The sequence below is a fragment of the Corvus kubaryi genome, unplaced genomic scaffold (assembly GCF_017639235.1).
Source record: "Corvus kubaryi isolate FWS band 111438036 unplaced genomic scaffold, C.kubaryi_AGA036_p1.0 37385, whole genome shotgun sequence".
Lineage (NCBI taxonomy): Eukaryota > Metazoa > Chordata > Aves > Passeriformes > Corvidae > Corvus > Corvus kubaryi.
This window is the reverse complement of record NW_024581127.1, coordinates 33,004,211-33,020,619: the sequence shown is the minus strand read 5'-3', so window position 1 is coordinate 33,020,619 and position 16,409 is coordinate 33,004,211. Positions and strand designations below refer to the sequence as shown.

General features: G+C 39.9%; 1 protein-coding gene across 8 annotated transcripts in view; it reads left to right on the top strand.

Annotated features, from left to right (window-relative positions):
- The window catches only part of TRAPPC9 (trafficking protein particle complex subunit 9), a 461,101-nt gene that overhangs the window by 45,822 nt on the left and 398,870 nt on the right, over nt 1–16,409 (top strand). For all 8 annotated transcript variants that reach the window (XM_042036518.1, XM_042036517.1, XM_042036521.1 and 5 more), the window contains 2 exons: nt 3,947–4,092; nt 10,421–10,506. In XM_042036518.1, coding sequence (XP_041892452.1) covers nt 3,947–4,092; nt 10,421–10,506 — 232 coding nt within the window. The remainder of the gene's footprint in view (nt 1–3,946; nt 4,093–10,420; nt 10,507–16,409) is intronic.

The window sequence follows — 16,409 nt, the reverse complement described above, 5'->3', positions numbered from 1 at the left end:
TGCCCTGCTCACCGGGAGCTGCCAGCGCCCCTGCCGGCTGCGAGCGGTGAGCAGGGCAGGTGCGATGGTTCCCCCGCGGCTGCAGGGGGCGCTCCGGAGCGAGCTCGGGGAGCACGCGGCACCGGTGCCCCGGGATCCCGGGAAGGGATGGGACAAAGGCTTCACAAACCCCTGGGCAGCCGATCCCGGTGTCCGGCCGGACCCTTGGGAACAGCAGGCTGGAACGGCAGGCTGGAACGGCAGGGACGATCACAAATCCCGGGTGGCAGATGAGATGTATCCAAACAGGGAACCCCCCCGGAGGTCTGGGCAGGCAGGGCGAGCACGGCTACAACGCAGTGAAAGCTCGAAGCAACAGCGGGGGCAGGGCGGCCACAGCCCGGCTCCCATAGGGGCAGGGAAAGGTGGCCTTGGGATCCCGGGGTTTTTCTCTGGCAGAAGGAAAAGCAGCCGAAGAAAGCAGCCTCTCTCTCTGTCCAAGCACCGGAGACCGACTGCCCGCACACCCAGGTGAAACAAAAGAGTAGCCAGATGCACCCCACTTCAGTGGCTAGCTCTTTGTTTTTCTTAAGTACCCAGCCATTTGTCCCCCTAGCAACACGTATGGGGAAAATTCCTTTAACAGAAAAAAAGAAACCAGGAGAGCTCCTAAAACCCCAACGAACAGTTTCTTAGTCAATTGAAGTAAAGTATTTTGCTGAGATTTTAGTTGGATACTTGATCACTTCAGTACTGAAGATCCATGAGTTGGATGCGGTCTCCATCCATGGAGCTCGGAACTCACCTGGAACTGATGCTTTTTGTTACTCTCCCTTTCCAGATGCTGCATTTTCGAGCTGGCACCTTCACTGGCCTATTCTAAATCTCAGTTCCTTTCTGTGCCCAGGCGCATCATACAGTCAGGCTAATGAATTATAACTTGTTTAGGTTAAAGCCTGGCATGAAGCATTAGAGAGAGTCAGAGAGAAAGCAGCCACTGGGCATCAATAATAGAAGACTGAAAGAAAATCTTTCCTTTTTGAAGGAAAGATAATGCTATTCAGAAAAGAACATGCTGAACTGTGAAGAAAATTCAAGTCTGGAAGATGAGGCAAATGCTGATTGAATCCTTTTTTATAGGAGTCATGCATTTAGAATAATGGAATCAGAGAACCATGGAATAGTAAAAATTGGAGAAGACCTTTAAGGTGATCAAGTCCAACCATCAACCCAGTATCACCACCTTGTTCACCATTAAACCATGTCCTCAAATGCCACATCCACACATTTTTTCAACAATTCCAGGGATGGTAACTCTTATCACCTCCCTGGGCAGCCCCTTCCAATGCTTGACAACCCTTTCCATGAAGAAAATTCTTCTAATATTGAATTTAAACCTCCCTTGGTGCAATTTGAGGCCATTTCCTCTTACCCTGTTGCTTTTTATCTGGGAGAAGAGACTGGAAGAAGAGGCCAGGCAAAACTGTGGCAAGAGATTCCCATGACTTCAGTGGGAGAGACTTTGTGTCATTTAAAATGTTTTGTATGCTGAGAGAAGGGGACAGACACATTCACTTGCATTAGCAACTTGTCTTGACCTGGCTGGGCTTAGAATGTTGGGAGTACTTGCTTCTGTTTTGCCATGGGGAGGGCAACCCAGCATCAACTTATTTAAACATTTAAGAATTGCTGCTCCTCTCCTTCTCCTTCTTGTCTTTTCTATAAATCCATAGCCATAAAAATTCATAGTCCAATAAAATTGTGTTTAGATATAAAGCCTCTGGTTACATCTGCCCAGCAGATCTGGTGGTGTAGAGCTCTCCAGCCCATTGGGAACCAGCTGTGCTGCAGGACTGCAGAGCTCTCTCAGCTAAATTGTGCTAATTTTTGTGACATCAATTATAAATGTGTGGAAATGTCATTTTGATCAATGTTGAATAACTTCAGCTTATGATTCAATCCATGCTAGAGCCCTCTAGAAACACACATTTACTGATGGGGATGACTTCTATTTACTGTTGGCATTTCATGGTCTACGAGTTTTAATCCATTTCATGTGGGGTGCTTATTTTGCATGTGGATTTCTTAATCAAAATACTGTCAGACATGGAAATGCCACAGTGAAATAGGATCGCAGTGGCACTGTTACCTTTTCTCCCCAGTACTTCAAAAGCAATAGACGAGATTTGGCATGGCAAAACCTTTGTATTCTGTTACTCATGTTCATTATGAAATCATCTTCTAGTATTTTCTCAGATAACAAATGCATTATTCCCATTTTTATAATTTACCTGTGTTAAAGGTAAATGTCTTACTAATATACTTAAAAGCAGAAAATTTTCTTCCTTTTCACCACTGCTGCTTTTAGTTGTCCTTACATACTTTTCTTACTACTTCAAATTTACTCAGTGACAGTTTTTCCCTTCCCTCTGTTTACTTAGTATAGTGAGGTCTCTTAAAAAAATATATTTTCCTTTCCCCTCTAAGTAAGGTTGTTTTTAATTAACATTCTCCAAATACAGGATTTTGATCTTCTGGGTAGCTAGTGAAATTAGTTAGTAATTCTTAATTGTCACTCATTTGCATTCAGTGGTGTCAGGCCAGGGGACATGACTGAAGCTTTTCACACAAAGGAATTAAAAAATCTGCCATGTTCTGTGTCTGACCTGTGAGGGTACAGCTCTCTGATATGTGGTTGAAGAACTTTCCTTCCACTGTCATGCATTCAGGTAAAGCAGGTTATCCACCAGTATTTATATAGTAACTATGAAGGAGCCAAAGCACTTTTCTCTGTATATAAAATACAATTCCTTTTTGTTACCTCTTTATCAAATTCAATGTTTCTTTCCTCAAATAAGTATAATTCACATTTTTGCTTTAAGTTGCATTCTAATTTGTAAAAAAATTCTATCAGAAGAGGTTTTAAATGATGAAATATCAGGGGTCTCTTACAATTTCTTTCTTATTCCTCAGGTTCATTGTCTGTGATTTTGCATATGATCTCGATGCTGACACTAAGTATCACCAACACATAATATATGGATGTGATTTATTTCTTGTTCCAAACTACTTTTAGTGTTATTTAGTAATTCTTATCAGGTGTTTTGTTTCACAGAGAGAACTTGTCTCTGTAGTGCTACGCTTACAGCTTCGTTATTTTTCAGAAGAAACATATTATCTTGGTTTCTTGTGTGCCTACTTTCTCTTAGTGTGATATTGATAAATGTTTTTTATTGTGCTGAGTTCCTGATTTGAAGTAATTAGGTGTCCTACAGGTTTTTATAATGCTGCTGATTTTACTGAATATTCACCAATTTATTGCTTGTTCATCTGCCCAAAATTTCATCTTTAATTTCCCTCAGCATTGGAAGAGCAGTGATTTCCTTGCATGGCATTGTAGGGAATTGAGTCCAACAGGGATGTAATCTAATAAATAATTTGTTTTCTGTCTATTTGTAATTTCTTTCTGGTTGTTTAACAAACCTACTCAAATTTCTGGGATATTTCCTTCCTTCCTTCCAGTAGCAACTCTGCATTTTCACTGTATTGAAATCAGCTTTATTAACTGTGGAGAAGTTTGTTTATTTGTGTTATGTTGTCCAGTGAAATTTTGTCTGGATTCTAGTTTGGATTTAAGTTAAATATTCAGCTGCTTTCTGCACTGGAGTTGTGGTTCAGACTGCACTCAAAAATTAATAGCTGGATTTCAGAACACTGTTCTGGCTAATTTTGGTTTTGTTGGTTTCTACAGAAGATTTTTGCCTTTGTTTCCTGAGAGCTTTCTGAAACTGCAGTTTCCTTGGGTTGGTGTTACTTCCTTTTGTATTGTAGATGTTTGCTTCAAGTGTTCCATTTCAGGTATTTTATTCTCAGACTGACATTTCATATTTATCAGTTCATTTTTAACAGAGTCACCTGTTATAAAATAGAATAAATGAAATAATTAGAAATTATTTTTACTCAACAGATCTGTGAAGCTCTTGAACCTCCCAACCAGTCTCCGACCTCACAAAGTGAAAAGTTTACTTGGTCAGAATGTATCAACCAAAAGCCCCTTCATATATTCTCCAATTATTGCACACAGTCGTGGGGAAGAACGAAATAAAAAAATAGGTAAGAACAATTTGCAGTATTTTCTGTTACTTTGTTAAATGAGAGAATCTTCTGTGGTCAAGGAAAGCAAATCTGAACATTGCTGTCTTTTATTTGACATAACCAGTTCTTTAGCCTCAAGTCCTGAAGGAACAAATCTTTTTTCTCGGGGGCACAGTTTCATATTCAAAAGAGGAATACAGTCTCATAGATGATAACACTGATTTTTGAGAAGAGATAAACTAGTTTTATTTCCTTCTCAAACAAAAGAGAATTCAGGGAAAACTTAGTTCTGACATGCTCTGCTTGGCAGCCACCACAGTTTCAGCGCCCTGAGCAAAATGCACTGTCGTGGTTTTTCCTTTTCCTATTCTGATTTAACATAAACTCAGAATGCTGAACTGTCTGATTAGTCCCTTTTACTTAAGGACAGTTCAGACAAGAAAAAGTTTATAAACCCTGTTAGGAATATTAGTAATTTTCTTTTAATAAAAATTATAAAGCTTTTCAGTGCAATAATCATGCCATTGAAAAAGATTAGAGGTTTGTTGAAATCCTGGATTAAGTTACAAATATTGGTAGTTCTTTCTGTTGCTTCTGTTCATATCACGTGCGTGGTAATTTTTACCACAGGCATTAATGTCAGCACAGAAAAGATTCGCGTGCCCGTGGAACAGAACTGATCGTAAAAACTTCAGAAATTTGCAGCATGTTTTATCTTAACTTGGCTCCTTGTTCATCTGGACTGTGCCTGGCCTGCAGGGCCAGTTCTCAGAGAATCTCTGTGTGGTTTCCTCATTCCAACATATGTGGGCTATGCCCCTGCTGAGGACCCTCATTATGATTAAGGTGATATCCCTCACCCTGGGAGGAAAATAGGCATGTTTTTTAGTTGGGTTTGTGGTGATGCGTATTTTCAGTAAACAGCTGAAACAGGAACAGTTGGGATATGCAGAGGCAGGGATCATTATCTGGCAGTTTGGATGGACTTGGCTCAGTGTGACTTTGCTGCAGCACTACTTCAGTTTCAAAAGAGAAAGGATAAATTTAAAAAATGTACACATAGGGGAACATCTTAAAGTGCTCTCTTGATTTCTCTTAATAATTTATTGGAAGTTTGATCACTATTAAATTTTCAACATTTAATCTCTTAGCTATACTGTATCATGTTTTTTTTCATTTAAATAAAGCCTTATTCCTAGTTTTGTCACACAGTTGTATAATGCAGTATTTTCATTCCTTGATGGATACAAAAGGAACCTGCATTTTTGAACTGGTTAGAATCTGTTTCGGTGCTTTGTGTACTGTAGGAGATTTACATTTTTACAGTGAACTTTCTTCTTCTAGGTTTTTATTTAGCCTAAGGAGATGTCTGACTATTTCTGATCCTGTACAGCATTTGTCTTTTGAAGTATATACACATTGCAGTCACTGCTAAAAGCCTCTAATGTTTTAAAGTTCAGCGAACAAAAGAAAATAGAAAATAAAAGCAGATACTTCCTTTGAAAGAAGCTGAGGAATTATTAACTTCAAAATTAATGAGAGTATTTTAATGGCATGTATTTAACATTAATTAAAAACAACAATAACAAATGAACTGTTTTTCTTACATGGAGATACTACTCCATATTTTGGTTAAATTATTGTTTTACAGCAAAGCAAATCAAGCACTGACAAACCAAAGGGAAACAAAAGCCATTTAGAAAGTCTTGAAATGTTTTCAGCTTTCAACTTGATAAGCTTTTCTGATTGGAAACAATAACAGGGATAATTATATTCTAGTTAAATTGCTTTAATAGCATGCTAGTTGTGAAAAATAAACCTACTGATTTTTGACATGAAGTGTTTTGTTGGTTTTGAGTGCTGATAGTCTAAAGCAGAAGGAATATATAATACAGTTCTGTTAGTAAATCCAGCAACTCTGTCATACCTGTATTAGCTGATACAAATATAGCTCATTTTACCTTTTCTTTCAAAACCTTTTCCCCCAAGGAAACAATTCTGTAGCACTGCCCTGGCACATTTTTCACAGGGGATTTCAGTCTCATCTCAAAAACCTGTATTGATTCAGACTCCATCATGTCCCTGGGGAGGTTGTTCCACTGAATCACTGTTCTTACTGAAACAAAAAAAAAATTAATAAGAAAATAAAACCTGTTTCAGTGCAACTGGTGTCTGTTACCCTTGATCTTCTTCCAGTGACTCCTTGTGAGGAAAGAGCTTCTGTCCTCTTTGTTGCAGCCCTTTAAGTACTGGAATATTGTGATGATATTGGCCCTGAGCCTTCTCTTCACCCCAGACAAGAGATCTCACTCCTTTATTCTTTCCTTATCAATTGGGTTCCCCTGTCCTTTGATCACCTTTGTGGTGCTACTTGGGATCCTCTCCAGTCTGTGTCTTTCCCAGCTGTGGGGATGTCGTGGTTTGACACTGGCCCCACGCCAGGCACCCAGGAGAGCCACTTGCTCACCCTCCCCTGCCACAGCTGGGCAGAGGAGAGAAAGAAAAAAAAAAATTTACGAACACTTCATGAGTTGAGATAAGGACCTGGAGAAACACTTCAAGGGCAGAACAGGCTTAACTTAAAGTTACAAAGTGAATTTATTACTAACAGAATCCGAGGAGGATAATGAGAAGTAAAATAAGACCTTAAAAATACCTATTCCCCCCAGCCCCTCCCTCCTTCCCACAGATAGCTCAGGGAGACAGGGCATGGGGGTCTGGTCAGTTCATCACCGAGATTTCCTTCCACTGCTCCGGGAAAGGAGTCCTCCCCTGTGAGGCTGTGGGGTCCCTCCCACGGGAGGCAGTTCTCTGTGAACTTCCCTGGTGTGGGTCCGCTCTCCCGAGCAGCAGCCACACCGCCCCTGCTGCAGCCTGAGCCCCTCCCACGGGCACACAGCCCTCCCAAAACTGCTGTGCCATGGCTCTCTCCTTCCACAGGGTCCAGTGCTCCAAGGCCAGGATGCTCCAGCCTGGGAGCAGGGCCCTCTCTCTCCACCGGGTCTCCCACTGGATCACAGCCTCCTCCAGGCATCCACCCGCTCCGGCACGGACACCTGCCCCACGGGCTGCGGGTGGATCTCTGCATTCCCCGGGAATCCCCAGGGGCTGTGGGTGGATCTCTGCATCCCCCGTGGATCCCCAGGGGCTGTGGGTGGATCTCTGCATTCCCCGGGAATCCCCACGGGCTGTGGGTGGATCTCTGCATCCCCCGTGGATCCCCAGGGGCTGTGGGTGGATCTCTGCATCCCCCATGGACCCAGGGGCTGTGGGTGGATCTCTGCATCCCCCATGGACCCAGGGGCTGCAGGGGCACAGCTGCTTCACCATGGGCTGCACCACGGCCTGCAGAGGCACCTCGGCTCCGGCGCCTGGAGCACCTCCTGTCCCTCCTTCTCCACTGACCTTGGTGTCACCGGGTTGTTTTCCCTCACATGTTCTCACCTCCTCCTCTTCTCTGACTAGAAGCAAAAACTCCCTGACTTTGTTTGGATTTTCTTCTTAAATATGTCATCACAGAGGTGTTACCAACCTCTCTCATTGGCCCCGTTGTTGCCAGCAGCATTTCCATCTTCAGAGCCATCAGAGATTGGCTCTGCTGGACATGGTGGAAACTTCCAGGAGGTTCTCACAGGAGCCACCTCTATGGCCCTCCTGCTACCAAAAACCAGGCTGAGCAAAACCAATAGAGGGGACCAGAACTGGGCACTGTGCCTGACAAGCACAGGTTATAGTAGAATGATCACCTCTCCGTCTCTGCAGGGGAGAAGCAGATGGACTCAGAACCCAGCAGGGTGATGAGCTGAGGGACTGTTAGTCAGAGGTCTGTTACAGGTGAAGGATGGAACCAGGTTACTGCACGTATCAGGAGGAAGGTTCCTTCCCCTCCTCAGAATTTTACAGGTAGGACTGGCACCTTCTACAACAGGGGTGAGGCTCTGGAATGAGAAGGCCAAACACCTGATGAGGTGGGTGAAAGTCCTTCTGGGACAGAGGGGCCTCCTAAAGCAACACCACCTGGAGCCTGCATCAGAACCTCCTCTGTTAACAGAGAAGGGTGGTTCTAACAGGAGATTCCCTCCCTTCTAAGGGGAGCGGAGGGCCCCATGTGCAGACCAGACCCAACTCACAGGGAAGTCCGCTGTCTCCCAGCGGCTCAGGTAAGGGACATTACTGGAAAATTCCAGTCTAGAAAGACACTCTGATGACTGTCTCGTGTTGGTTGTTCAGACTGGCAGCAACAAAACAACAAAGAGAAGTCTGAGGCCAATCAAAAGGGACTTCAAGGCCCCTAGACAGTTCATGGAGGGATCAGGAGCACAGGGAGTGATTTCCTTGATCCTTCCAGTAGCATGGAATAATATTGATAGGAACAGGCAGCTCCGTTAGGTTGATATATGGCTCCGAGGTTGGTGTCAATGGAAAAAATGTGGGTTTTTTTGACCATGGGATGATCTATAAACACCTGGCCTGCTGTTACCTGACAGGATGAGTCTTTCTCAGATGGGAAGAAGAGTTCTAGCACAGGAGCTAGTGGCACTCATTGACAGAGCTTTGAACTAGCTTGGAAGGGGGAAGGGGACAAAACCAAGCTCTCCAGTGATGAGCGATGGGATTTTGTGCCAAAACTTGAGGATCCTAAAGGGATCCTTCAATCTGCTTCACAAGGTACCACACCTGAAATGTTTCTACACTGATGCACACAGCATGAGGAACAAACACCAGCTGGAAGCTTTGGCCCAGTCCCAGAGGTTTGACATCATTGGCATAAATGAAACCTGGTGGGATGAGTCCTGTGGCTGAAGAGCCCTGTTGGATGGTTGTGTTTTCAGAACAGACAGTCCACAGTGTGGTAATTATTAGAATGTGGAGATTCAGGACTGCAGTGCTGCTGTGCTACTGCAGGTGCCTCAGTTGCTGTAGTAAACCAGGATGGTTAACTCTGTACCTGTGCAGAGCAGTCACTGGCTGTTTTGGGGGCTGCAGAATGCATAAGACATCATGGACACTAATAAGTAATTAAATAAGAAATGTACAGAGTGTCTCTTACCATGGTGAATTTGAATGTTTTGTTTTAATCAACAGTTTTGCTTTTCAGGTTTCAGTAATATAACCCATTAACATCTGTGGATGTATGTGTTTAATTTCCACTAGCATTAATTGGAGTTAAATATTTGCATTAAGTATATCTCCCTTGAGCTCTCTAATATTGCTTGCGAAATGTAATCAGATAGTAAATGATTGTGAATGTACAATTAGAGTACAGATGGCTTCAACTGTGCATTAAAGTCTTAATATTGATAATCCAGGTTTTTGCTGGACATTTCCTAATACTCTAGTAAAAAACTGTTAGCAATGTATGTTAAAATCATTGGGTAAACTAGTAAAAACGAATCCATGTATGTTATAATTCAGCTTATAATCATGATTTATTTAACAAAGGTAATTAAACCACCTTTTGTTTACTTGGACTGCAGATCCTCAGCTTGCAGGGAGAATCTTGCCACATTGAACTTCAGGTGCGTGTGGTTCACTGTGAGAAATCTGGAAGGTAGACAAGAACTTGTGGGCTGAAAAGATTATGAAGTGCTGATATAAAGTAATCTTTCTGCATTGAACAATTACTCAAAATTTACATCTCTGCTGCTGACCTTCATAATCTCCCACAGAACCACAGAATTACGGAACGGTTTGGGTTGGAAGGGACCTTAAAGATCATCCAGTTCCAACCTCCCCTGCCATGGGCAGCCTCATCTCTTTAAATTATGAAACTCAAGAAAATATTAAAATTGTCAGAGTGAAGTATCTTTAAAGTTGAACATGTCTCTTGTGGTGAGATATAAACTGCAAGTACATCTTTTTACCTGACACACTTTACTTCAGTGTCTCTTTATATACTCCATATCATCAGCTGTGTCTATAGGAGGACTTGTAATTTCCTTCTTCCTGGTGTATTTATTTCTAACCTGGTTGATTCTTATGCAAGTCTCCAATATCAAGGCCCTGTGTGCTCTACCTAACTCCAAGTATGGAAGCCTTTAAGTGTTGAACATGAAGAATGTGTTTAAGTAGTGTTTTGAATTGATGCCTGAGTTAATTTTGCCAATGAAGCACTGGGTCCTTAGAGCACTATTGCTGTGTTAATGAATGTTTCCAGTCCTTTAACCTATTCCTTTGCCTGGGATTTACAGCTTGTGCTGCACAATGCTCTTGAGTAGTACTTGGGCTGTGAAGATTATAGAGAGATATTAAGCATTATAGCAATCTGACTGCTCAGCTGCTGTTATTTTTTTATAACACTATGATTAGGTAATTCCTGCCTTAATTCTGTGATTATTTCTTGTAGACTTCCAGTGGGTCCAGGGAGATGTATGTGAAGTTCAGTTGATGGTGTACAACCCTATGCCTTTTGAGCTCCGGGTAGAAAACATGGTATGCATCTTTCTAAATCTTCTCTTTCTGCTATTTTTATGAAGAAGAATCTCATTTAGACTTCCAAATATGGTTTTCTATAAATACTTTTAAAAGGTGGTTTAAGCCAGCATAACCTCAGTTTAACTGTGTGGTGGTGTCAATTTTCTCATATTTGTTGGTGATGAGGTATTGAAAAGAAAAATCTCTGCCACTCAGAGTGTTTTAAGTGCTTTACTGGCACTGACCCATAAATCAATTCTGAACATTTCTGCATTGAACAGAATTCCTGCTATGTGATTTACATATACTGGTTTTCAAGTAATAATTATATCCTGAAACCTAATTATTGTACACTTGCTCCTGTAGTTTAAAAGCCTGCATTCATCCTTCCTTTGCAAATTCCTGTTTTGACTACAATTTAAAAACCTGATGAACTAAAATAGTTAGGTCTGAGAAGCTTTGGGTTTTAATAAAAACTACAGCTCATGGATTTGTTGTTCCCAGTGATTTATGTTATTTGAAAACACTCTAATGTCAGATGATCAGGAGGGAGTGAAAAAAAGGCTAAACCACTGGAGAAATATGTGAGGTTAGAAGGATCAAGCCCAAGCTCTCTACTGCTTCAGTTGGTTGCTTGCACTGTATCCCGAAAAAAAAGGCAGTTGTGGTGGATTTTTTTCTTCCCCTTCTTTATTCCAACTAACAGGATTTATAAAAAATTGTTACCCATTTAAAGGTTAAAAGTTCTCTAACTACCAGACCAACTTAATAGCCACTCAGTCCTAATCCAGCTTTTTCCTTTATTGTTAACTGTTCTTACCTTTAATATTGGTTTAAAAATAAATCACATCTCTTAGAGCCTATTGTTCTGTCAAGCTAATTGAATCAGGGTACATTTATTTGCTCATGATTTTTGTTTGGGTTTTGTTTTTATTGATATGTCTGCTGTGGTGTCTGGTCAAGCAAGTTGACCTAAATTACTGATAATAAACCACATATAATGAAGTGTTTTTCCATGGGAAATGAACATGCCCAAAGATTTTGTTTTTACAGCACAATAAAATTAATTTTTGGAAGCTTACATGCCACTTTCTCCAGCAGCATTTTCTCTCACCCTCACAGAAGTACTCAAATTTTTAAGGAATTAATAGAAAAAGTAGTTGTAAAGCTTCACATCAGAAAGGTCTCTGTGGGAATTAATTGATTAAGAACATTTTGATTTACAGTCTAATTTGTATTGTGTAAGAAATGATGTAGTTATATATTTTAAAAACTTGGACAGTTTCTTAATGAGGAAATTTCTTCCAAGTGCTTACACACACTCAAGAACTCAGAATGCAGTTATTTGCATAGATCTGCACAACATCCATTCCCTGAGCAATTGAGCTGTAGTATCACCAATGCTTCTCTTCACTGTTGTCGTGATAAAGTTCTGTCTTGGAATTAACACTGAATTCCAGTTCCAGTGGTAAGCACAAGAGGAATTAATTTGCAAACTAGATGCAAATAATTGAAGTGATTAACGTAATCAGAAATTCTGCTCTGCACAAATGTGGGCTCACTGGAAGAAATTGGTTGATTTTGGTAGATTTGTCTGCAGTATCAAGACTGTAGCAAGTTGAGGAAAGTGCCTGCTCCCCTGGATTTGGAATTCTAGAGACAATTTCTTTGGAATTGAGGCCAGTTTGGAGCTCCCCAAATGACAGAAACACTGACATCTGTTGAGTCTGTAGAGGAGAAGAATATTGGAGTAATTCCTACTGCTCTCCTCAATCCCAGGATGGGAAAGTGCAGTAAAAATGGGAGTTGGGCTCTTCCCAGAGATGCCCAGTGTAAGGTGAGAGTCATAGGAAACTTTTGTTATAAAAACCCTCTCTTTTTCCAAGCATGAGGGGGATCATACACTGGGACTGGATGTCCAGATGGGACCTCCATCTTCAGGAATCTTTAAAACTTGAGTGAACAGGATGTGAAAAATCTTAACTACTACCAAAGTTAGCCCTGTTTTGAGCACTGGGCTAAACAAGATAACCTCTACCCTTTCCTTCCAACCTAAGTTGTTGATTTTCCAGTTTCATCTGTGAACTTTCTAGAATGTGGGAATAGATATTACTTCATCATAAGAATAAACTCTTCTGTTTTCATTTTAATAATTCAAAGTGTTGTTTAATATTTTAAAAGGGTGTGTTTTATTATTAACATGTACTCATGCCTGCAGTCTCCATACGTTTTTCTTGTCTGATTTCTCATCATGTATCACATTCTTTCAGATTATTGACTCTCACAGACTCAGTTGCATATCCAGCATGTCCTTTTCTGTCATTTTGTGGCAGTTTCAGCTTGTTTGTCCCACAACTTTTGTCCTTCTGCCTGACTCAGCACCTCACCTTTGCAGGATGACTGCTCATTCAGGCCTGTTTCCAATCTTCCTTGAGTTTGCCATTGCTTGGTTTCATTTTTCTTTGTCGTTTTCATGGTCCACCATCATCCATATGTAACTGTCCTGAAATCTATAATCTTACTTCTTTTTTACAATTTTCCTCTTTCCTTCAATTTAGGCTTGTTTGTTTTGATAGATCACTCATTCCATGTTAAATGAAATCCAAGCTTTTGTCGTGGTACTTTTCCTACTATGTCTTTCTGTTTGTTGAATTTCTATTGTGATGGTAAACAACTTAGTATTGAGCACAGGTTGTTAAGGAGAATGATTCCCCATGAAAAGGCTTTCTGAGCTTTTTCATTAATTGAAGTATTAATGCTGAGTCCATGTAGGTTAATTGAGGTGTGCTTAAGTAAAAGGCATTGAACTTCTAGACTTGACATGAGGCTGTGGACACAAGACTTTGATTAGTGTAGCTCAGATGATAAACCCTGAAAAATCGATTTTCTTTGTTGCTTTATTTTATTGTTCTCAAGGATCTTGGCCCATCTTTGTTGTTTTTACTCTTTATTTCCTGTCATGAATATTTTTGATTTGGGACTCTCATGAGGTATTTATTCTTCATTCTTGCCTGATTTCTGTGTTCCTTTTCTGTCTTTTTCTATTTCTTGTTTCTGTTTTGTCCATATAGTTAGAAGGCTGATCCAAAGAAAGGTGCAGTAGTGTTTGTAAAATGACAAATGTTTAATTATGGAGCATGGAAGTGATTGGGTCCCACAACTGTGTGAGTCAATAAAGTGAAGTAGGAGAGATCTTGGGGCTGATCAGAACAAATGCTTTAATAAAACACTGCAGATAGCTTAGCAGAATGAGAGACAAAAATGAGCCTTACTAGAATTGGCTGTGATAGATTAGACAGAATATTCTTGCCGTGCTGGTGCTGGAGTTCAGGTCACCTGGAGATGGGATGTTCAGCTGTAAATAAGTGCCACCACTTGGCCTTTTCTGCCAAGAATATTGATTTCTGTACAGACTTGTTCAGGTACGTGAGTGTTGGCCTCCAGCTCTTTTGTAGTTTGTTTTGCAATTTCTGCCATTACTTCGGTTTTCTATGCAGGAAAAAATGACCTTCACATTTCAGGCCTTCAAAAAAATCCAACAAAAAATTCTGGGAAATCTCCAGTGGATTTATTCTGTATCTTGAGACAAATGCTTAAAGCAGCAAACCACAGTACAGTGTGGTGAGATCTACTACTAAAATACATGTGAAGATGCAGTTCAAAATACGTTAAGTTCTTTAAGATTTTAACTACTTTTTCATCTTTATCAAGTTTACTATTAAAACCAAGAAAAAAAAGCTGAGAAATTTTGAGGCAATGTAGCATATTGAGGGAAAGCATTTTCTCTTCTCCTACTGTAGAAAATACAGCCATGGTTCCAAGAAAGCTACAATATCTACAGACAGTGTAAACCATACTTAATAAATAGATATCAAGAAACAAAAATATACTACCCTAACCCATGAGAATATTGTAATTTATAATATTTAGTCTTTATTCAAGATTTAAGTATTTGTTCTGTAGTTCTCCCTCTGTTTGGACCTGTATTTAATTGAACACGATTAAGTGTGGTATTTTGATTAATGATGCTTTAAAAATGGCTGTTGCCTTTTTCTTTTTTTTTTTTTTTTTTTAACTTCAAAACTGTGCTATTAGGCCAGAGCTCTATGTTGATGTTTAAAAATACCATCTAAAATTGATGGTTTAAATTGTTTCCATCAGCTGCTCTTTCCTGAGTTCCCATCTTTTGCTGTTTCTGCCATCTTGAGAGAATATTTACTTACTGCTACACTGCATTTAATGGAGACTGTATTAGTCAAGAATGTACACAGAAAGGTGAAGGGGGAAAAAGAATAAAAATGGTTGTGTTTGGTGTTTTTCTAAGTCTGCCTAAAACGACCATATTAGAAATAGTAGGAGAAATTTCCCTTTAAATAAATATTTGACAGTTTTTGTGTAAAGTATTTGACAACATCGTATACAAGTATGTTCAGCATGAAAACTAACTCTGAAGGTCATGTTACTGTAAAAAAAGAATGATTGCATTTTGGGATTGGTAAGTAAAGCCTAAAAAAAGCAGTTACATACTCATGTTATTTTAACAGCATCCCCAAATGCTGCCATTTACATGCAAGTTGTTTTGTTCCTCTAAAACAAAAATGAGATTTGAAGTGATTGAAAGACATGCTGTGATAAAAGCATGCATATATTCACTCTAAGACAATTTAAATTGGTTTGTAAGAATACAAAGAAATGTAAACATTTTTCCTGTGTGTGTCACTCATACATTCCCCTGGAGGAAACCTTGGATTTGGATGATCTTTTCCTATTGGGTCACAAAGAGAAATGATTACTAAGTGATGACTAAATGATTACTAAGTATTACTACTTGAAATAACGTATAAAACTCTCAGGAGAAAAAATCTAACACATCTCCCTACTTTTGGTGGTGTGGCTGATATGTTTTATTTAATGGATGTGAGGGTACTTCAGCCTTGATTAGGCTTTCACTGTTAAACTGCGAAATTTTAGGCACCAGGGGGCAATGTTGGGCAAATATTGCAGCAGAATCGTCCGATTCAGCAAATTACGATCTTGAAATCGTCCTTCAGACGTTCTAAGATATGTTACTGTCTTTTAAAACTGACTTGTGTGGCCTAAGTTTTAACGGTAAGTATATTGATTTCAATTTATGTGTGGAAATCTGAAGTCTAGTTGATTTTTTAATATATATTTTTTTCCCATTTCAATGAGTTTTAATGCTTTCTTAATATCTTTACTTTTAAAAAATTGGAAGTTTTACTGAACAGTAGAAGTCTGAAAGTGGGGGAATTGAATGCTGCTTTCTTCTTTTTGTATTAGTGCACTTCAGGCTCTTCAGTTTCTAGCCCAGGCATGTGGCCATAGTTTAGTGTGTGCTTAGTGCAGGTGTTTTGGCATTTGCATTGTGTTTGTTCTTTAAAAAATCCCTTTGTTTTCATGGTTTGCATTATATATTAGAGAATATTTAGGGGTCTCTGTCAGTTTTGTTTGTTTACATTTGCTACAGCTGATAGTAAACAATATATTGGAAGGCTTGTGGGTTTTTTATCACTGATTTTGCAGGACTTTAAGTCCTTGGATGAAAGTTTTTAGTTGAGGTGAATCCTGAATAATTCAAATGTATTTGAATATTAGGCCATTTGAATATAGGTGATAGATCGATGGTTTTGAGACTAAAATAAAAAAGCTTTCTGTACCTGTTTTAAAAGTGAGTTCTGGAGAGTGTATGGGGTCACCTTTTGTTTGTGTTTTAAGATTTGTTTTAGCCAAAGCAAAAGCAGCAGGACTACATCAGTGTTGAAGTGAGAATGTTCATCCCATTTCTGTGGGGTGAATCCCACTGGAAGGATTAATGTGGGAATCAAAAAGTCTGAGTGCTCTGGTACACTGGGTGGTGAATATATAGAAAGACAAAGTTAGGTTTTACTTATGTTTTTGTG